At 34.9% G+C, this 23,069-nt stretch overlaps 1 protein-coding gene and 1 pseudogene across 3 annotated transcripts in view; both read right to left on the reverse strand.

The window, feature by feature from the left end:
• Positions 1–23,069, reverse strand: part of PHIP (PHIP subunit of CUL4-Ring ligase complex) — a 135,077-nt gene that overhangs the window by 90,859 nt on the left and 21,149 nt on the right. For all 3 annotated transcript variants that reach the window (XM_081828573.1, XM_081828571.1, XM_081828572.1), the window contains exon 7: positions 10,108–10,268. In XM_081828573.1, coding sequence (XP_081684699.1) covers positions 10,108–10,268 — 161 coding nt within the window. The remainder of the gene's footprint in view (positions 1–10,107; positions 10,269–23,069) is intronic.
• LOC102741431 (high mobility group protein B1 pseudogene) lies at positions 2,864–7,439 on the reverse strand (annotated as a pseudogene).

The following is a 23,069-nucleotide window of genomic DNA, read 5'->3' on the forward strand; positions in this document are numbered from 1 at the left end:
AGGATAAAACCAAAGAAGCAAAAACAATTACCTTATCTCTATTCTGAAAAAACAGCAGTGTAGGTATTATTTATGAAAAGGTCTGGTAAGAAAGAGTGGGACTTCAATAAACTTAGATTTGCCTAAACAGAATTTAGCTTGAAGTACCCTATAAATTTGTTTATTCCAAGTCCACACTTAAAGAAGCCACACACACAATAAAACTGCATGCCTTTAAAATAATCAATGTGCTCTGTCACTTAGGACAGAGGAAGAAAATGGAAGCAGATGTTACACTTAAGAATCATTGTTTTTTTCTTTTTTTTCCCTCTGTGCTTTCTTTCTTTCTTAAACTTTTAAGGATTAAGTAGACTATGAAGATAGTGACAGCAAAGGAAGGAAAGCCTTCCAGCATGCAACAAGATCTCTTACACTGTGGGTTAATTCCTATTTTTTTTTAAACAACAAACCCTATTTTGTGAATCCCTCTTGGAAACTTCAAAGTTTCATCAAAATAAAAAGTTTAAGAGGTAAAATATAGATAAAAAACAAATATGGACATTCTCCATAAGTAAAGCCTAGGCAATGTCTGGTACACATTTGACTTTCGTATCCTGGTAATGAAAAATTCCACAGGTCTCTGTGACATGGCTTTCTACTTTGTCATGGACTTAAGTATTAAAATTCTCCTTAAAATCTAGGAAAAAATGTCCTACCTAATGCTATGAAAACTTTATGAAACAACTTTACTAACATACTGGGCTTTGAATCACTTAAATTCTATGCAGAAACTAAAGTCTACACTCCCCAAATTTAAGTTTCTGGAAGGCAAGTTTTAAAGGCTTAACTGAATTACTTATTTTTACAATTTCGTATTTGCTTATTTAAAATAAAAACTAATCATATAAGCTACATGATTAGAAATGACAATTATGTGAACTATTCAATGATGAAGAAAGTACTTTACAGGATGGAACAGTAAATGCCAAAGAATGGTTGACTTCTGCAAGCAGAAAACTGCATACATTTGGGAAACAGTACAGCAGGTTACTTCTATACACATGACCTTAAAAGGAAAAAGATCAATAAACCTTTCCCTGCTAAAAGAGAAGCATCAATTGTATAGACCAACTAAAGATTACTACCTTGAAATAAAAAAAGAAATTATGTGGTATTTAGACCTATAGTATCTTGGAGAATCTGGCATTCCTTGGCAGAAATCAACCAGGAGAATTCTAATTTTTCTTGATACTACTACACAGATTTGAGTCAGATTTCACTCCTGATGTCTTTAGAACAAACAGAATTAAATGTTGAAAACATCATGTGTCATTTTCTTATTCAAGCTAAAAAGCAGCTTGCTCTTCAAGCAGCTAAAATGTGCTTATAATTTAAATTTAGTTCAATGTTTTTTTCAAAAAGAGGCCACAGATTTTCTTTCTTACCAATCTATCAGACCTCTGTTTCATTTTCCTTACAAATTACCCTAAACTTCAGTGTCAATCATTTCAACACATGCCCAATTTTGTCACTCTTACCCACTAAACCACCAATGACTAACCTGTATCAAAGTAATTATCACCTGCTCTGATCCTGCTCCCAGGATACCAAGTACTATCATGGAAAAAGAGGATATGCATACTAAATCTACAACATTGCAAATTTATGAACCCTCAATTTATTTGGGAGGCTAAGGCTAACTAGTCCCTGTTCATCACTCTTTTCCTGCTACCAGGGTTTATCAAGTACCTCTAGGACCCAGTTCTGTTCCTTAACCAAGACTCTTACCAGATAAAATACTTCACAATGAAAAGTAGAATCTGTTCATGGTGAACCTACTTAACTATCTTTCTAAATAGGCCAAAATACACTGCTCTTTATACATCCCATCTTCATCTACTTAGAAATTCTATCTATCCTCCTTAAAGACCTTTGTGTATCAAGTTTACTGTTCTAGCTCCTTCCCCTTGACCCAGTTTTTCACAATTTATCTTCCTATAAATTACTGTACTCTTGCTCTTCTTTTCATTATTACCAAACTTATTGAATACTCACTATAACTCCCATGCACTTTTATAAAGATTTTTATTTATTTATTTGACAGAGAGAGAGCAAGAGAGCAAGAGAGCCAGAGTGCACGTGCACAAGCAGGGAGAGCGGCAGGCAGAGGGAGAAGTAGGCTCCCAGGGGCCCGATGGAGGGCTCAATCCCAGGACCCCAGGATCACGACCCAAGCCGAAGGCAGACGCTTAACTGATTGAGCTACCCAGGTGCCCCCCTCACCATGCACTTTTTTAAATTTCAAACTTAGAGAGTTTTAAGAAGAGTACCAATGTCTTCAATATCTCCATGACCCAGATTGATCAGCTATTAAGAATTCACTGCATTTACTCTATCACCACCTTTCTTCTCTTCCTTTCTCTCCATATAAAACCCACATCCATTACCATTAATTTTTTTCTGCACTATTTAAGAGCAGGCTGCAGACTTGATGCCCCATCATTCTAAATATCCCAGTGTGTATTCTCCCAAAAAAAGACATCATCTACATAAGCTGGAAAATCCACATTGATATAACTGCTACCCAATCCACAGACCCCATTCAAATTCTGTCAAATACCTTGACAATGTTTCCTTTTCCTTTTTGGCCCAGGATTCCATATAGCAACACATGTTACATTTTAGTTAAACTGTCTCTTCAGTCTCCTTCAATCTAGAATATTTCCTCAGGCTTTGATTTTGTGTCCTCAGAAATTTATAAATACAAACCTTAAGTTCTGTAGGATGACCCCAAGCCTCAGTCCGTTTACTGTTTCTTCATGACCAGACCTAAATCATATTGTCTCGGTAGGAATCCTACCAGATGTATTTTTCAATGCACCACTTGAGAGGACACATAATGTCAACTCATCTCACCACTAGTGAAGTTAATTTTATCATGTGTTTCCACAGTTTCTCCCCTATAAAGTTGCAATTCCCCCCCTTTTAATTAGTATCTTGTGGGAACATATTGCAAGATTAGGCCAAGATCTTCAGACAAAATCCTCTACCAGTCTTAGCCTCCACTGATGACATACAAATGAATCAACCACCACTATGATGGTTGCCAAATCATCATTCTTTCTACAATTATCAGTTGACATTCAACAATAAAGAATAGTTTTTCCTCCTTTCTTATTGATTTACTTAATCAGTACAGACTCCTGGGTTCCTATTTTAGTCAATGGTAATAAGACAGTCAAGGTCCCTGTCTATCCTAATGACACTTACTAAGAAAGTATCACAAAACCCCAATTCTATCTTACCTTTTTTTTTTTTTTTAAAGATTTTATTTATTTATTTGACAGAGACAGAGACAGCGAGAGCAGGAACACAAGCAGGGGGAGTGGGAGAGGGAGAAGCAGGCCTCCCGCCAAGCGGGGAGCCCGATGTGGGGCTCGACCCCAAGACTCTGGGATCATGACCCGAGCCGAAGGCAGCCGCTTAACGACTGAGCCACCCAGGTGCCCCTCTTAACCTTTTTTAATTAAAAAAATTATATTTACTTAGAAGTATTCACAGTGTCAACAACACAGCTGTAACTTTTTTTTCCTTTTGTAATTACAGAGAGGTAGTCCATTAATAAAACAATTATTTCCTATTAGCTGCATTGGAGACAACTGAAGATGACAAAACTACCATCCCCACACAAAACTAGTTTCTCCTGTGCACCAACAAGAACCTGCTTTAAATTTCCATGCCAATTTACAACCCTCATACTGTACACCAGGCCAAATTAGTGGCTACTGGAAATACCACCAGGACAGGGCTATACATTTGGCAGTGTGTAAACTATACAAAGAAAGACAACCGACAATTTAAAAACAAATTTTACACAGCCTACATTTTCAATTTTTTTTTTTTTAAAGGAATGAGTTGTGTACAGGAAGGTTAAATGCTTAATAGATAAGAAAAAAACCCTGCCTTACTCCTCATCCTTTTCCTCTTCCTGCTTTTTCTTGCTTTTCTCAGCCTTGATGACTCCTTTTTTTTTTTTCTCAGCCTTGACGGCTCCTTCCCACCCCGCCCCCTGCATCAGGCCTTCCTTTAGTTCAGTATACAGCAATATCCTCTTTGTATTTTTCTTTCAGCTTAACAGCCTTCTTTTCATAAGGCTGCCTGTCATCCGCAGCAGTGTTGTTCCATGTCTCTCCCAGTTTATTTACAACCTCACCAATGGAGAGGCTGGGATGTTCTCTTTTGATTTGGGGTGATACTCAGAATAAAACAAGAAAAAGCCTGAAGGAGGCCTTTTGGGTGCACTGAGATCCTTGGACTTTTTTGTTTCCCCTTTAGGAGGGATGTAAGTTTTCATTTCTCTTTCATAATGAGCCCTATCCACCTTTGCCATGTCTTCTAATATTTCTTTCGCTTGGCAGACAGTCTTCTGCCTCCCTGAGGAGTAGCTGACTGAAGCATCTGGGTGCTTTTTCTTGTGCTCCTCCAGCGAGTTTGCACAAAGAACGCATATGATGATATTTTGTCTCTCAGCTTCTTAGGAGCTCCTCTGCCCGTGTTTAATTACTCTCCTCAGTGAGGCAGAGAGTCGCCCAGTGCCTGTCTGGCTCTCACTGCCCAAGCATGGTCGCTCACAAAAGCCAAATTTTAAAAAATAGTAATTTCAGAGAGTGATACATATTGCAAGAAAACTATGGTAAAGTGTCTAAATGGGATAAACAATGGTAGAGTATGGGAAGGGAAGGTAGTCAGGAAAAAATCCCTAAGAAAGCAGTGCTTCAACAGAGGACTGCTAATAAAGGGATCAGCCAGGGGCATATTTTGGAAAAGATAATTCCATGCTAAGGGAATAGCTAGTACAAAGGCTCCAAAGCCATAAATGGGCTTTGCAAGTTTGAAGCACAGAAAGGACCAGTGTAAAAGAAGCATACAAGAAGGGGGGAATTTGTCTTATAGACATATGTATATATCTCCCCTAATAGAAGATTCTAAGTTTCTTGCAAAAGAGAACATTATTCATTTTTATCTCTCTAATTGGTTGATTCATTCATCATTTGTTGTACCCCTAATGTATGCACTAGGTACTCTGAGGCATTACAGACCTCAAAAGGTTCAAGAAAAAAGTCTCTGTTATTAAGAAGTTCACAACTTAAAAGAGAGACATCTAAACAAATTCACTGCAACATAAAAGAAAGATAAAATATAACAGAAGGTATGACGTTCAGTGATAGTACTCTACTTTCAGAAAAGTCTTTTTTTTTTTTTTAATTGTCAAAGCTTTTTGAAAGAGTAGTCTGCGTTAAGTCTCTTCCATATTTCAATTCCCAATCCCTCCTCAGTACATTGTAATCTACTATCCCTAACACCAAAATAAAAGTTTTTTGTCAATGTTATTAATGGCCTTGACAAGTCCAAAAAATGCCTTTCAGTTCTCATTTACTTTAGGTTTACATCTTTTGTAAAATACTGATCCTTTGTCTTTTAAGACACCATTTCTTTTATTTTTCGCTGGCCTCTTAAGCAGCTCAGTCTCAATTACTGACTCCTCTCCTTTTCTTTCACCTGTTTTAAAAGTCAGTCACACACATATGAGGTAAAACAATCAATTTCCATATTCCATGATTCCCAAGCTGAATCTTCTAGCCTTAATTTTTTCCTGAGCTTCCAATGCCTCTTGAATGTTTCTCTTTGGCTATATAGATTAACAATCTCAAATTTAACATGTCCGCCATCACAAATTTCTCTACTTAAATCCCTACACCACAGTAAATGACAGGGCTTTCTAACCAGTCACATAGTTTAAAAACATGTGATCCCATACTCTTCCTTCTCAATTCTTCCCTACATTCAAAAGAAACTGTTAAATCCTAGAGATTCTATTTTTAATCTATTAATTCCATCCCTACTTTCACTGTGACTCTGTTCAAGTCATGATGATTTCTTTCATGGATCACTGACAGAACCTTTTCACCAATTCCTCCATATATAGTCTTAGTTTCAATCCATCCTTAACAATAATGCCAAAGGGACTGTTAAAAAGAGAAATTACAATCACTCTTCTGTCTAAATTTGTCATTTTCTCTCCATTGCCTTCAGGAAAGAAACCCACTCCCCTTCATACATCAACAAAAGGATCTTGATGATTTTGTCCCCCACTAATACCTCTAGCTCTTGCTTAAACGATAATCCATATTTACTCTCTGCCATATCTAATAATATACAACTGCATGTTATATTCTTCTAAGGTTTAAAAATGCCTTTCCCTAAGTCTGCAATATCCAGCTAAACTCAGCTGAGGTGTCAGTTCTAGTAAGTTTCCCTTACCATCTCCTACAACACACTGAATTAGACACTTCTATGATACTTCAATATTTTATATAGCCTCATTCAAGCTTCTTATCAGTTGTAGCAATATTGTCTGTTGACAATCTGTGAACTCTCCAGGGACAGATACTTTGTCTTTCATTTCTAGATCCTAAATGTCTAGAAGAGTGACTAGTTATAACTTAGAGCATTTATGGAAATATTGTATGTTCTTTTGCCTTAATTTGAAAAGACGCATTTTTTTTTTTTTCCTGTAAAGGGGCAGTGGCACCTGGGTGGCTCGGTCAGTTGGGCGTCTGACTCTTGATTTCCACTCGGGTCATGATCTCAAGATCGTGGGATTGAAACCTGTGCCAGATTCTGGCTCAGTGGGGAGCCTGCATGAAATTCTCTCTCTCCCTCTGCCCCTCCCCTCCACTCACTAACTCTCAAACAAATAAATCTTTTAAAAAGGGCGGGGGATCTTTTTATATGGCCCTCAATATACTTTTTTTTGTATTATGAGTGAATGGCTTCCTCCTGAGAGAATTCATTAACTCTGCTTTTCTTTTTTTTTAAAGATTTTATTTATTTATTTGAAGAGAGAGACACAGCGAGAGAGGGAACACAAGCAGGGGAGTGGCAGAGGGAGAAGCAGGCTTCCCGCCGAGCCGGGAGCCCGATGCGGGGCTCGATCCCAGGACCCTGGGATCCTGACCTGAGCCAAAGGCAGACGCTTAACGACTGAGCCACCCAGGCGCCCCTAACTCTGCTTTTCTTTGGTAAATATTATTTGAGGCAGTGATTCTAAAATCAAGTAAAAAAAAATTTAAAAACTAAGAACTAGGAAGCAAGTCTGACTCAGTAATTATGCTATCTTCTCCCTGGATTCCTCTCATTATTCTACTGGGAAAAATCCATTAAAATATTCTAGTACAAAATATTTGTCAGTTGTCCTAGTATATAATTTCATTTATCAATTACAAGAACTTGATTTTGGATCTTGTATAGAATTTGTAAATAAGATTTTAGTTGAGTAAGAAACAAGATGGATAAAATTTATTTAAATCTATCTATATAATCTACAGCAGGAGGTAAAACTTAGTGACTGCTTACTGTAGATCTTGATCTATACTAATTACATGCATTATTTCATTCATGTAGTCATACAAAAATCTTGTGGGGTTGGTACTATTATTATTTCCCTTCCCCCCCTTTTAAGAGTTGAAAAAACTGGAGATTAAAGTGGTGAGGTAATGTGTCCAAATTGCACTGCTAGGAAGTGATAAAGCTGTGAGCTGAACTAAGAGCCACCTAATGCCAAAGCTGATGCTCTTAAACACAGTGCTATCCATACTGCCTCTAGCTATGTCTACTCAGAAAGACTCAAGAGAATCTGTCCCTTTAACAAAAATGCAAATACATCTACACGAGAACTTTCGGAATGTGAAAGGTCTTAAGATACCAAATACATAAAAAGGAAAAACTGGTTGATCTATTACTGAACTGTTATTCCAATAAATAACAACAGTGTGCTCGCTCACAGAAATCGCTCATTAGTCAATCATGATCTACTATCCTAAAGCTTTATCCCATCAGTTTTCAAGACTGATTTTCAAAACATTAGTCAGTGGCTAGTGTGTTTCCAGTGGAATGAAGGAACACCCAGCAGCCATCCCACTTCATGAAGTTAATATGAACAGTGAACACATAGGTATTCTATTGCCACTTGAGATAACCATAAAAATACAAGGAAATCTTATAAATAACAGTACTTTTCATATCTATGCATTTCTTATCACATGGTAACATTTTGGAATCTACAACTGCAAATCAGCAGTAAAAAATTACAAATAAGACTATGAGTTTGGCCCAATTAGCAAATAATATCACATACATAAAACCTAAACAATTTTAGACTCTGGTAAGACCTATATAAAATAATATGGAGATCATTTTCTTCCCTTTAAGTATGTGTCTACAACTAAAGAAAAATATTCAGAAAACAGCTTCTTCTTCCCATGTCATTCCTTTTCTCCCAATCAAATATTCTTAAAAGTAGGAATTAACTGTCTAGAACAGGGGCTGCATGCAGATTTTTTTCTGTACAGGGCCGGATTATCTTAGACTTTGCAGTCATAAATACTCACATGTGCCAGTCTCTGTCATAATTATTCAACTCTGCCGTTTGGTAGCGCAAAAGCAACCACAGGCAATACATACAGAACAACTAAACATGCCTTTGTTTGAATAAAATTTTATTTACAAAAACAGGCTGAAGCCTGGCTTTGACCCACAGTAGTTTGCTATCCCCTGGTTCAAAGTGCTGCTCTTCCAACTCCTTATCTACCACTCTACTAAACTCAGGAGATAGCAACAGCACATTATTTCACTGCATTTTCCCTCAAAAAAAATTCTAGGAGATTATGTATCTAATTCAAATCAAAACACACATAATGCTTCATAAAGTACAAGAAACAAATACTTATCATCCTATCATTTTTAAAAAGAGAATCCCCACAAGATACTTTACTAACATCAAAAATTAAGTAAGTTATATATTTTTATAACCTCAATGCAAAGGCATAACTTTATACGCACCAAAATGAAGTACAAACAGAATGTAATACTTTTTTCTTGTTATTTCAGTCTATTACTATTTTTGAAAGATTCTTTTAAACATTACAAATGCCAAATTTACTTTGTTTTGAGAACTGAATTTAAATATTGGTATACTGAACTTGAAAAAGCTAAATGTAATTTTCCATTACCATTTGAAAACAAATTACTGTTATAGATATATCAAGCACTTTAGCAAATATATAGATATCTGTTCTCCACTCTGAAAATCATGATCAATCAGAATTTCACTTTTATTTTGCTTCATAGAGAACAATGGAGATAAAAGAGAAGGTGAAAGAGGAGAATACTAATCTAAGAAATGATCTGCAAATGCCTGAGTGGATGAGAGCCAAAAGATATGTATGGAAATCCTTTCCCACATCCTGCTGTTTAAGCTATTTTACAGGTGACTGGGTACATGGGTAGAGAAGTAGATATAAATAAATCTCAGTTTACAAGCATATTTACTTAAAAGAGGAATCTGTAATTGTACCCAACATGTAAAATTTGCAGCTGCTCTCCAAAGACAGAGATAGGAATTTCCATTTTAACTTCCATTACCCAGTGGCTTACTTCAAAGAAAATTAAGGACTCTATGAATGAATGCATACCTTTAGCCCACAGGGTAGTAATATAAGTACAAGAACTGTATAGTAACTACCACCCTTAGTGTATGTAATAGTTAATGTATCTAAAAATAAACAGAAATATTTCCAAAAGTAATTTTCTCAGTTAAAGCTGAAAAGCTCCGCTTTTCTCCATTTAACAAGTTAAAAGAAACAACAGCAAATAAGCCCAAAGAACCTCTTTAAACACAAGATCAAATATACTGAAGAATAAGGTGCTAAGGATAATATAAAAAGTTACATTTAATAATCTCCTCTAATTTGCTTAACACACTTTCGAAAAGCCCCTGGTATGTAATTTAATTATATGATATTTTTATAAAATGTTAAACGGCTTATTTGATATGTTGGGAATTACACTTATCCATAATGCAGTACCATCATATAGCTGTGCCTGTACTACATGTCCTTTAGAAACTTTCCAAACTTCAAATAAAATCTTTTATTATACTAAGCTAAATTACCTCAATATCCAGTTTTTCATTAGAAGAGAAAAAAAAGTTCTGTTTCAAGTTCAACTATAAGCAATGTTTCTTCAATGCTATATATGAATTAAGATCATACTTCAAAATATACTTACAGTAAATATCCGTCTGCCAGTTCGATCAAAAGTTACACAGTACACAGATGACAAGTGTCCAAGAATTCGTTTATGCATTTTCATGTGCTGATATACTGCCGTGGGAACAAGTCGTTCAAGTCTGTATTTCCCATTCAGCTTCCGTGAAAACAAAGTATCCGCTACCAAGAGAAATGGGAGAAATGAGTACAATTCAGAAATTAATTTTCTTAATTATCATCTTTTAAAAATTCACATATTCCAACTTCTCAAATGTTGGTAAAAACAGAGATGCTTTCTAATATATATGGCTCTGAGTTTTACCGGAATTAAGTCAGGCACTATTATCCTAATTTTACAAATAAGCAAAGTCAGTTTATATAACTGTCTAAAGTCACAAAGTAAGTAAAACACGAAACTAGGATTAAAATTTAGACTTCTTTACTCTCTGGCTAGTACTCCTAAAAAACCAAAAGCATTTTATATATTATTTCTTTAAAATGCCCCCATGAGATATATTTTCTGACAAAAGCAGTTAAAACTGGATCCAGCAATTTCTACTTTTCATCAACCAGCAATTCTTGAACACACTAAATTTGACACACCAAATAATGTTTTAAAAAAACTGCACAAATGAAGTGAAAGGAATAATCCATTGCATTATTTTAAAAAGTAATTAAACTGGGGATCTTGCCAAACACCTGTATAATGATTCCTTCTCTAGAACCTATTAGCTCTTCTTTGTCAACTCATCCATTTTAACCATCTTTCAAGATATGACTGAAATTTATCTTCTGTCCAGAGCCTGATGAGCTGACTTCAGCCCAAAATGTTCTCTTCTATCTGAATTACCACTGTACGTATTTTCTATTCTGATAATTACAGACGAAGAAGGTGCTCAATAAATATGTGCTGACTGATATGCAGGCTCATTATTCACTTACAGATTCCTTTTAATATACTTTTCAAAATTACTTTTAATATAAGGCTTTTTTCTGACTGTGACTGCCATCTACTTTGCATAGTAAGCACTGCAGCTTCTCACTTGAATTTAGTCCCCCCAAAATTTTAAATATATATACAAAATACTATTTAACCTAGATTTAGAACCCAGCAATTATGTCCTAAAGTTGATGAAATACAAGTATCTTGGTATAACATAAAAAATCTCAGTATTTATTATTTTATTCATGAACAGTAAGTGTTTGGCTCACATTGTATTTAAAAACAAAAAAAAAAATCTTGGGGACTTGTGAAGAGAAATGTAGAAAAATGCTCTGCATTACATTTCAAGGAATAATTACATTATATTTACATGTTCTTTTACTATATCAATTATTTTATATTCTAATATAATATACTTCTTTGCTGTTACCACATAAATTCTATACTACAATTTATTTTTAACATCTGGGAATATCTGAGATAAGCTTTGACAGTTGTAAATTACCATATTTAGGCTTAAGCTGGTCACACAGTAGCAGTGATTTACTAAGTTTCTAACAAACCTGATACATTTTTCCTTATGCACAGAAATAGCCTGGTAAAAGACATCCTCTGGTGCTTTGGTTCCAAACTGATATAGAGCAAGAATCACACAAACCCAAAGACATCAATTGTCTTGCCAAAGGAGAACTTATCCAAACACTAAGGATCCTATCCAAACACTAAGGATCCTATCCAAACACTAAGGATCCATGATATCTCAGACTCACCTGTCTATCCTGTAAGAAATTAAGTGATGATAAATAACACAAATGTTGACAGTGTTACCAAGATGTAGTTAATTCCCTCCATCATAAATTTACAAAATTCTCAAAATGACAAATTTTTTAAGACATTTAATACTGTTCAGGTATAAAAATGATTACTAGAAATAATTACAACATCAAAACTATTATTTTAATGATCAAGTACATGCATATATGTCAAAATTTTTAAATATAAATTCATTATAAAGACCATTTAATAATTGGAGTTGATGAAGTATTTTCTAAGCAAAAAATAAGTAAAGAAAAAGAGAAATGTTGCTGCTCTTTTTTTTAATTTAATTTTATTATGTTATGTTAGTCACCATACAATACATCATTGGTTTTTGATGTGGTGATCCATGATCCATTGTTTTCGTATAACACCCAGTGCTCCATGCAGTACGTGCCCTCCTTAATACCCATCACCGGGCTAACCCATTCCCCCATCCCTCGCCCCTCTAAAACCCTCAGTTTGTTTCTCAGAGTCCATAGTCTCTCACGGTTCGTTCTCCCACTCCCATTTTCCCCCCTTCATTTTTCTCTTCCTTCTCCTAATGTCCTCCATGCTATTCCTTATGTTCCACAAATAAGTGAAACCATATGATAATTGATTTTCTCTGCTTGACTTATTTCACTTAGCATAATCTCCTCCAGTCCCATCCATGTTGATGTAAAAGCTGGGTATTCATCCTTTCTGATGGCTGAGTAATATTCCATTGTATATATGGACCACATCTTCTTTATCCATTCATCTCTTGAAGGGCATCTTGGCTGCTCTCTTAAACATAGTTTTTTTCTTTTTTTTTCTGAGTCTTTCTAAACTGGGTTTAAATCTTTATTTTTATTTTAGGAATCAACTAAAAAAAAAAAAGAATATCCCTTTCAAAAAGCTACTTTATAGTCAGCTTTTCAAATAAAACTTTCCAGAAACATTATTTGAAATATATTTATAGTTAAAACTGTAATTCTATACTACCTTTTGTTATGCTTGGCTACCAATTAACTACTGAATATCTATACTATGACTCTATCCTAGCCCAAGTCCTTGACTTAGACAAATTACAAACTTGTGTAACAATAACTAAAAGATAATCTACTGAGAACAGAATGTAGAATTTGCAGGTAATAACTTGCTGGACAAACTTGATAGAGGGAGTTAGAGAGGAAATGTAAGTATGGTTCGATAGTTCAAGTTAACCTGAGGAGGCTGAATTTGTAGGCCCAACCAGATCAAATAGGTAGAGAATTTTTACAAAGGTAGAGAGGAGGATGTTCTAGGACTCCAATTCAAAAATTCGTATTTTCTTTTACTATACCCTTTGCATAGTGTCTATCTCCCTTACCAGATCTTAAATACTCTAAGGAAAGAAATTCTGTCTTATTCATTTTTCCCCCAACTGAGTGTAGAACCTTTTAAACTAAAAAGTATATAAATGAATCTTAGTTAATAAGATACACAAGATGGTTCAATTTAATCTATAGTTTTATGGCAGAACGGCAAATGGCAATTATTCACTTTCTAAAGAAACTATTAATAGACTAATTGGATTTTTTCATAAAAAGGAAATGTCTCTTGGATTACAGAAACTCCTTAAATTTTATTAAACTAGAACACCAATTTTTAAAATGAGCATGGTTAAACAGGTCTAAGGGGTCACAAAGAAATAAGTTCCTTATATGACATTATTACAGTTTTAATCTTAAATCAAGTAGCATATAGGACTTGGTTTGAAAGTAGTAGCATATAGGACTTGGTTTGAAAGTACTTTTATTTTCCTAAGTATGGTGATGAGAAATATTCTTAAATTAAGCCTGCCAAAGCAAATTTCTATCTTCCTTCACTTGGCAAATTCTTTCTTACTCTCTAAGGCCAGTTAAAATGTCACCTCTGCTAATAAGACTGTAGTGAATTTCAGAAGAAACCTAACCGGTTACCTTGTAACATCACTCCTGTGCTCAAAACTACAATGTTCTTCATTTCATTCAGAATAAATACCAAATTCCTTACACATCAAGCCTACCAAGACCATGCATAATCTTGTCTCTCATCACCTCTCTGAATTCACTTGCTACTTGAGACCCTTTACTCAGTCTGCTCCAGCCACTCTAATCTCCCCCTATTCTCCGCACACAGGAGGAATGTTCCTAACGTCGGGTCTCTGCACTGGTTGTTCCCTTTGGCTAGAATACTGTTCCCACATATAGCTAATTACTTGATCTTCTCCCAAGTCTTTTCTCAGATTTCTGTCACTTCTCAATGAAGCCTAACCTGATCAGTTCATTGAAAATTGCAACTCATTCCCTACCACCACCTATAACTCCTGGCCCCCCTTTATTTAGCTATTTGTTCTTTTCCCATCACTTATCAACTGATGCTATATGTTTATTTGTTCGTATGTTCAACTGTTTATTTCCTGCCCCCCCCCCAACTTATATAATAAGATCCATATGTACCAGATTTTGTCTTTTTTGTCCTTATATTACCTCAAAGCTGACAATGATGGCTGGCACTCAGTAGATGATCAGTATGTATTTGGGGAATTTAATGAATAAATTACACAGAAAATAAAACAATTCGGTTTAAGGAATAAAACAAAAATGGAGAATTTATCAAACAGATTATATATCCAGAATCTCCCTAAATAGTTCATTTCAACTGCTCTGCTAAATAGATTTAATATGGAGGGAAAGAGAAAAGTAAACATATTTTACTCAATTTCCTAGTAAATAGAACAGTAAATAAAATAAACATTCCAGAAATCACTGTTAACCATTTGAAATATCAGTCTCTTTAAAATATCAAGAGGGGTGCCTGGGTGTCTCAGTCGGTTAAGTGACCGACTCTTGATTTTGGCTCAGGTCATGATCTCCAGGTTAAGGAGTGAGCCAGTGCTCAACACGGAGTGTGCTTGTCCCTCTCCCTCTGCTCGCGCGTATGTGCTCTCTCTCTCAAATAAATAAAATCTTAAAAAAAAAAAAAAAAGGTGAAAATAAATAAAATTTGAAGAGAGAAAAGGAACAAAATGATGAAAACTGTCATCTGTAGCAAATCATTCAAAACGGTCTCTGAAACTTGTGTTCAAACCTGATACTGTGGGGACTATACGCACAAGTCTACAGAACTATTAGAGATAAACAAAAGGCCCACAATTTCTTAATGTTAGATATAACTACATACATATCTAACCAGTGGATTCATATCCATTACTTCTCTAGGTATAAGGACAATAAATCAAATCCCCCCCCAAGTCACTTTTCCCCAGTTTATACTTATTTTTTAAGAATTGATTCTTTTTTCTAATCATAACACTAATTAATGTGTACTCAGTGTAGAAAATAACATAAATGAAAGAAGAAAAATCCATAATTCTATCAGTCACTTTCAAAATTTTACAAAGATTTCCCTCATAAACAGCATTTTAACAGCTATGCTGTATTCCTTAATGAAATAAGAGTTAGCCTCTAAGTTTAACAGACTTGTGTTCAAACCTGATAGTGTGGGGACTTTAAGCAAGTTTCTCTTTCTCTCTAGACTTTAATTTCTCTAGTTATATTTCTTTTTTTTTAAGATTTTATTTATTAGAGAGAGCACGCATAGAGAGCACAAGCCGGGGGGGGGGGGCAGGGGCAGAGGGAAGGGCAGACTCCCCGCTGAGGAGCGAGCCTGATCCAGGACTTGATCCCAGTACCCTGAGATCATGACCTGAGCTGAAGGCCGACACTTAACTGACTGAGCCACCCAGGCGCCCCTAGTTATATTTCTAGAAACATTTTCCACAATATACTCGACTTTCATATTAATGCTGTTCTTTGACAGCTCACAATTTCACAAAGTTGAGTCAATTCTTTCAATATCTTTCCTTTTTAAAATAACTTTTTTTTTTTTTAAAGATTTATTTATTTGAGAGAGCGAGAATGAGAAAGAGAGAGAGTACACGAGAGGGGGGAGGGTTAGAGGGAGAAGCAGGCTCCCCGCCGAGCAGGGAGCCCGATGCGGGACTCGATCCCGGGACTCCAGGATCATGACCTGAGCCGAAGGCAGTCGCTTAACCAACTGAGCCACCCAGGCGCCCTAAAATAACTTCTTTTACTGATTTAATATGAAGAGTCCTAACCAGCCAACAGTACAATAAATATCCACTTACATTTTCTTTTACTTTCCTGTGGCTTAAAGTTCTCACTTACCTCCTTAATTTATCTGGAGTTTTAGTATATATTGGGGTGAATCTCTAAAGATATTTTTTCTCTCCCAAGTAACCCTTTGTTCCAGACTTTTCATTTACTAATCCTTCTCTATCCATTAAATTGTGATTAAATTATCTTATGTATTTATTTCTGTTTTAGATCACTGACCTCATGTCTATTTATATGCCAGTACCAAAATTTTAATTTTATAACTAATGATGTTTCAATATTTATCTGGCTATTCTTCATCATTATGCGTCCATTTTTAAATAGTCTCAGTCTTCATTATTATCTACTTTGAGGATCACTGAGAAGTTAAAAAAAATAAATTTTTTGGAAATGTGAGGTTAATTTCATTCACTTATAAATAACTGACATCTTTCTATCTAGGAACATGATGCTTTCTTCCTATAGCTAGGACCAAGTTTTCAATAGATGATTTTAGAAAAAGATAAATATAACCAGAGTTACATTAGTTTTCCTCACTATACAAATCTGTACCATCTGAACCAACTTCATGGGAAATCTGTATACAAACCTGTACTACCAGAACCAAGTTTTTTAAGAAAAAAACGGGTAGCTGCCAAGAAAGAGCATCTGCAAAAACCTCAGTAGATACAATTTTGAGGACACTGGAAAAATACATGATAAAATCTCTACAAACAAAAAAGAACTAAAGCAGAAATACTATCACTTCCCTCAAAATGTTTAGAATTTGTTCTCCTTCTGCTAAGTACTTCATAAAATGGACAAGAATATGTGCTGCAATCGCAATAAATTATCCAAGATCAAAATTAACCACTGCTAAAAAAGATGAGTTGGAAAAAAAATATAAATTACTATGAATTAACAAAAATGCAGAGGTTTTTTGTTTGGTTTTAAATGCTATACAATGTCTACTCCAGTGAAGGAAAGCTGTCTTCCCTTAACAATCTAACCTGGAAGGCACCAAAACTAATGTTTGCAACTTCTGCCAGCTCATGAAAGTAGAGCCCTGCTGGTGGCATAATGAATTCAAGGAGAAGCATGTGGCTATAGATTCCAAAACCCAAAAAATTAATTATGTGTGACAACAGAAAGAGTAGATGAAGAAGCAAAGACAGTGTAACTCAGCAGGTATCTCAGTATAACTTGGGCTCTTTTCTTATACAGAAAAAGAGGTACTCAGATTTAAAAAATTAGAGTATTTATTAGGAAGATTTTTTTAACTGATTTTTGTTAAAATCATTTTATACTATATTTTGACTAATTCGATTCTGTAATTCTGGTTAACAAAAAAAAACCCTGGAAAGCTCCCAGAGTTTCTGTAAATAAAATGCAAAGGTAGTTATAATTCATAATTAACCACCACAAAAACAGTTCCTAAATTAAAGTAGAAAAGAGTAAATTCTGGATAATCAGTACCTAGATTTCATTTTAATCTCCATGATCTGTATTAATAAAGGCTTTCTAAATGTAAAATTAGTAACTCATAACTATACAACAAGAGTTTGGAAACGTATAAAACTAAACTTGAGTGAACTACAAAACTGGTAATAAACATGTAAGCAAGACCACATGAAAACAAATTCCAAACTGCTTTATTGCTTGACGATAATTAGTTTTCCCAACACAAAAATGCCAGATTCACGACCAGGCACTCAGAGGGCAATTTCTACAGAAATGACCTTCCAAGTTCATCCCAAGTCCAAAAAGTTGCCTACATGTGGTGTTGGCGATTTCAAATGTTCCATTAGATAAATGTATTGTGCAGTGTAAGGTATTTGATAAGGCATAAAATTACATAAAATTTTATTCATTTTAAAGACCCACATAAATGTTCTAATGAAAAGCTATGGGGTCACAAAAAATAGCCATATAAATTTCTAAAAAAGAAGTTATGCTAAAGCCAGGAATCAAATACCTTGAGAAAAAGGTATTTGGAGAGGAAAAGTATGAAGAGGAAAAAGACACCAGGGCTTATAGCTAGAGAAGGTCTTACTAGAAGGACTTCAAGAATCCAATAGTAGAAAGTCTTATCTGCTTCAAATGACAATGTGGGTAAATGTCAAAATACCACACAATACCTAATTCAGTGAGAAAAATGACTATTGAACACTATTATGCTGTGTAGCAGGTTTGAAAAATAATGGCTAATATTACTGAGTGCTTTAGTACATGCCAGGGACTTTATATATATTTTCATTTAGTTTCACCCATCTTTTAAGGTAGGTACTATTATTATCCCCAGTAAGGGGATATTCCTTACCAGTTAGGAAACTGAAAGACAAAATGTAACTTTCCCAGAGGTGAAGCCCAAGGGTTGAATTCAGGCAGTCTGATCCCAAGAGTACACTCTTACTAGGTAGACAGATATTAGAAAAAAAGACTGAAAGGAAATATGCCAAAGTATTATTAGCAGATAACCAGAGAGACTAACTGATTTTTGAGCTGTTCTCTGGTTTCCAAGTTTTCTCTACTGAGCATCTATTCATTCAAAATATAGCTCAGTCTACCTGAAGGAACTCAAAAGAGCAATATGAAAAATCTAAACTGTCTAAAGAGATTAACTTAAATTCAAAGACTGAGAAAAACAAGCCCAGGGATAAAGATGCAAGGAATTTAAATTTATTTAATCATAAAAAAAAGAAACCCTCAAGACTAAGTATATTGCCAATCTGACAATGGATTGAATGATAACCTACAAAAAATTCACATCTGGTTTGGTTCAAAAGCCATAAAATAATACAAAGTGCCATCAATTTTGTTTATAAGTTTTGCTTCTAAAAGCTATCCCATTAAATTTTTAAAGTAAAAGAGAAATATATCAAAGATTGTGTAGGTTCAATTTTATTTGGGAAGGAATCGCCTAAGAAGGAATTTTTAACGTTTAACTTACTATAGAGCCACAATTGAAAAGCTTACTGCAATAATTCTCCTGAGGTTACTAACATAGACATGAGTAGGAATTAACAACCAAATATTCATAATTTGAGGGCCAGAGATAATATGGGAAATAATTCAACACAGACTGGTTTATTTCTACACCATCATCAGGTCTTTATGTCATCTTGTACCAATAACTAGCAACCAACCACCACAAGAACAAGACAAATAAATCACCATTACTATAATGAACAAAATTCCCAACTTTAGTTAAAGTAGCAGGGGGTGGCGACATTAGAAGGATAATCCTGTGAATAGGTTTTGTCCACAAAAAAGAGGGAAGGCAAGAGAGAACAGAAAAGGGAAATAATCACCTGAGCAACATAGCACCCATGAGAGCTTCTCTCTTTATTTTACCACTGTAACTAAAATAATTAGAATGCACAGTAACTACCTTCCAAATCTCTACACAGTCAATTTGGTGTTTAGTTGTACCTCTTGTATGAAAGACATCATGTTTTTAAGATTTAGTGGATATTACAAAGATAAATAAGATCTAAAAAGGAGAACTCAAATACTGAAATAAAATACAGAAAGTAAAGAGATGATTCCAAGAGTTAAAGCAAAAATCTCATGAACCAAGTATGTAACAAGCACATACTAAACAAACCCCAAAACACAGACATCATAATTACTAGGACTGTAATTTACTAGAACTGTAAAATGATTTGTATTATTCTTCCTCCTCTTTTCTTTCTTGGAAACTAGTCTGATACTACTTCAATCAGAAAATAATACAATGGTAGAATATTATCAGTTTGAAAATGTTTTTATAATAATTTTAATAAAAATTCATTCTTTAAAAGTTATGTAGTTTTATGCCAAACATTTTAATCACTCAATTTTAACAAATTTTAACAAATGTAACAAATTTTAAATCAACACAAACATTTATACAGCACCTACATGGGCCAATGAACTAAGGGATGTAACAAAGAAAAAGAAAAGACACAGTACTTACCCTCATGAAGACTGCAGTCTTGCAGGAAAGACAGACACGAAACAAGGACTTACAATAAGAAATGTCAGCAAAAAAAAAGGGTTCAGAAAAATCTTGAAATATACAGCAGAGGGTCCTAAATATATGGCAGGGGAAGGAGGGATTGGTTATCAGCGAGTCAAGCTTTTCTGAAAAAACTAAGACCTGAAAAATGGAACAGCCAAAGAATGTTGGTGGGAAGGGAGCATATTGTAGGTTGAGGCAAGAGCATGCGCAATGGTCTGAGGCTGTAAACACAGTACTCAAGCTACGTAAGGAAGCCAGGTATGGCTAGCACACAGAGCACAGAGAGGCAAGCGTGGAGAGAAGAGATGGAAAGGTAGGGCGCAGAATGCAGAGTGCTTTCTAAGCTATGGTCAGGCATTCTGGACTATTTCCCCAAAACAGTAAGTTGAAGGTTTTTAAGGAGAAAGAAATGGGAATAATATTAAGATTTGCTTTGGGATAAACAACTGCAGTTTTATCTCTTTACCACAATGAGAACAGATCAGAAGGGATATGATTAAAAGCAAAAGCCAATTTTGCAAAAGAAATCAAAGGGTTCAAAAAAAATTTTCATTTTAGAAAAAAATTTAATCAGTTTGCCAACAAGATTCTTAAGACTTTCTCAAGGAACTGAACGATTTTCTCTCAAATTATTTATCTAGTAAGAGATAAAGAACATACCACATTTTATTCTTTCTAAAGTTCTCACTCTGAAGCATACTTCCAAGGCTCCTATACTTAAATCAATAAATGGACACAGGTGGTACAAGACTAATGCATAAAGAATTTCACAGAGAAAGCAAAAAGGTGCTAAATAATTGTGACATAAAGTTAAATGCATAAGATCAGGAAAAAATAACCAGGGATAACTGAGTTGGTCACTACCTCTTAAGGTTCAGTTTCTTCAATAAAGTGGGGGTATCTTGCTATGAAAAGCAAATAAGACAAAATGTTTTGTAAACTCAAAGGTATTATATATATTATATATACTAACATTTATATTGACTGTCCTTAAAGAATCAAATCTTCATGTTATAAAAGTAAATCTTACTGAACACAGGTTTTCTTTTACTTTTTTAAAGACTTTTGTGGGAGATCATTTTTCCCCGTGTCTTCCTTAAGGAGCGGAACAAATTGCTGCTCTGTTTATATAAATATCTACTCAGCCTGATCATGGACTTCCCAGTTTCAAAATGGCTAGGAAGACATTCAATCCTTAACTTCAGAGGTTCCCTGAAGAAATTCAAAATAAAAAGACAGAGACTTTATGAAGAAAATAAGATAATTTGCTTTATCTATACAGATATGAAATTCAACATCAAACCCAATAAGCAATCTGGAAAAATAGGGGACACAAACTAAAACGGGTAATGAATGACTAGTGCTTCCTAGTTACTACTGCAACTGTTTGCCAGACACATCACAACAGGAGGGCAGGGGGCACAGAGGATACCTCTCATCACAACTATGACCTTAAAAAGAATTTCCTCTCATTATTTACAAAAGAAAATAAAACACAGCTACAAGAGCAACAATTTGAACTCACCTAAGTAAACTGTCATTCTTCAAAGTGTTTCCCCTTTTTTGGTCAATCATAAATTTGAAATTTAAGCAAAAGAAAAAATATAAATAATAATGTCTATTTTATATATTTGGTACTTTGGCATAATGAACATTAGCTTTATTTCCCTTAAGACAAAAATGTGATACATCTTAGGAGTCTCTCATAGCTACCTGTTCTTAGAAGGAAGTAGGCTGGGGAAAGGCGGGGAGTAAGCAGAAGAGAATTAAAAAAACAAAAGACTCTGGGGCGCCTGGGTGGCTCAGTCCTTGGGTGTCTGCCTTCAGCTCAGGTCATGATCCCAGGGTCCTGGGAGCGAGCCCTGCGTTGAGCTCCCTGCTGAGGCCTGCTTCTCCCTCCCCCAAATCCCCGCTTGTGTTCCCTCTCTTGCTGTGTCTCTCTCTGTCAAATAAATAAAATTTAAAAAAGCCTCTGCCAAATGGAAATATATCATTCTGAACTTTTCTTGTCCCACCCCATTCATTAATTACATCAATTATCTACTGCCTCTTCATTTAATATTTACTAATGCTGAGGAATTGGGTCCATAAAGAGCAATGAAATATAATCCATCGACAGATGAATGGATAAAGAAATTGTGGTATATATATACAATGGAGTATTATGCAGTGTCAAAAAAATGAAATCTTGCCATTTGCAACAATGTGGATGGAACTAGAGGGTATTATGCTAAGCGAAGTAAGTCAATCAGAGAAAGACATTATATGATCTCACTGATATGTGGAATTTAAGAAACAAGGTAGAGGATCATAGGGGAACAGAGGAAAAAATGATACAAGATGAAACCAGAGAGGGAGATTAACGGTAAGAGACTCTTAATCTCAGGGAACAAACGAAGGGTTGCTGGAGGGGAGGTGGGTAGGAGGGATGGGGTGGCTGGGTGATGGACGCTGTGTACTGTGTAAGACTGATGAATCACAGACCTGTACCCCTGAAACAAATAATACATTATATGTTAAATAAATAAATAAAAGAATCTCTATCCTCCAGGCCCTAACAGTATCATAGAAAAAAACAAAGGTAAATAAAGATCATTCAGGGAACAGATTAAAATATAGAAGCCAAGACCAAAAAATAAAAACCTCAAAATATAGCTAAGTCAGAAATGATTAAACAACACAAATTATAAAACTATTAAGACTAGAAAAATGGAAGTAAATGGTGGAAGATGAGTTCTGACAGAAAATGGTTACTGAGAAAATAATAGGTCAAAATGAATGAGTGACAGACAAGCAGTTGCCTAACTAAAGATAAAGTATGGACTGAGTGAGGGCAAAAAAGGCACAAGACTTAACAGAATATTAAGCAAAGGATAAATGAACAGAAAGGAAACCCCAGATTATTACAACCTTATAATTTACTGAATTATGTGTCAAATGTTAAATTATATATGTTAAATCTTATGATTTATAATATACAATATTTCTAATGCTCATGTAAGAAATATAGTCTTATGAAGAAAAAATTAACCCTGTAACTTCCAGATCTCAGCCCAGTGCCAAATATGTTAAGAAATTATCAACTGCAGTATAAGTCAAATATTGGAAATGTGGCA

This window comes from Leptonychotes weddellii, chromosome 8, assembly GCF_054177405.1.
Source record: "Leptonychotes weddellii isolate Sample4059 chromosome 8, ASM5417740v2, whole genome shotgun sequence".
NCBI lineage: Eukaryota > Metazoa > Chordata > Mammalia > Carnivora > Phocidae > Leptonychotes > Leptonychotes weddellii.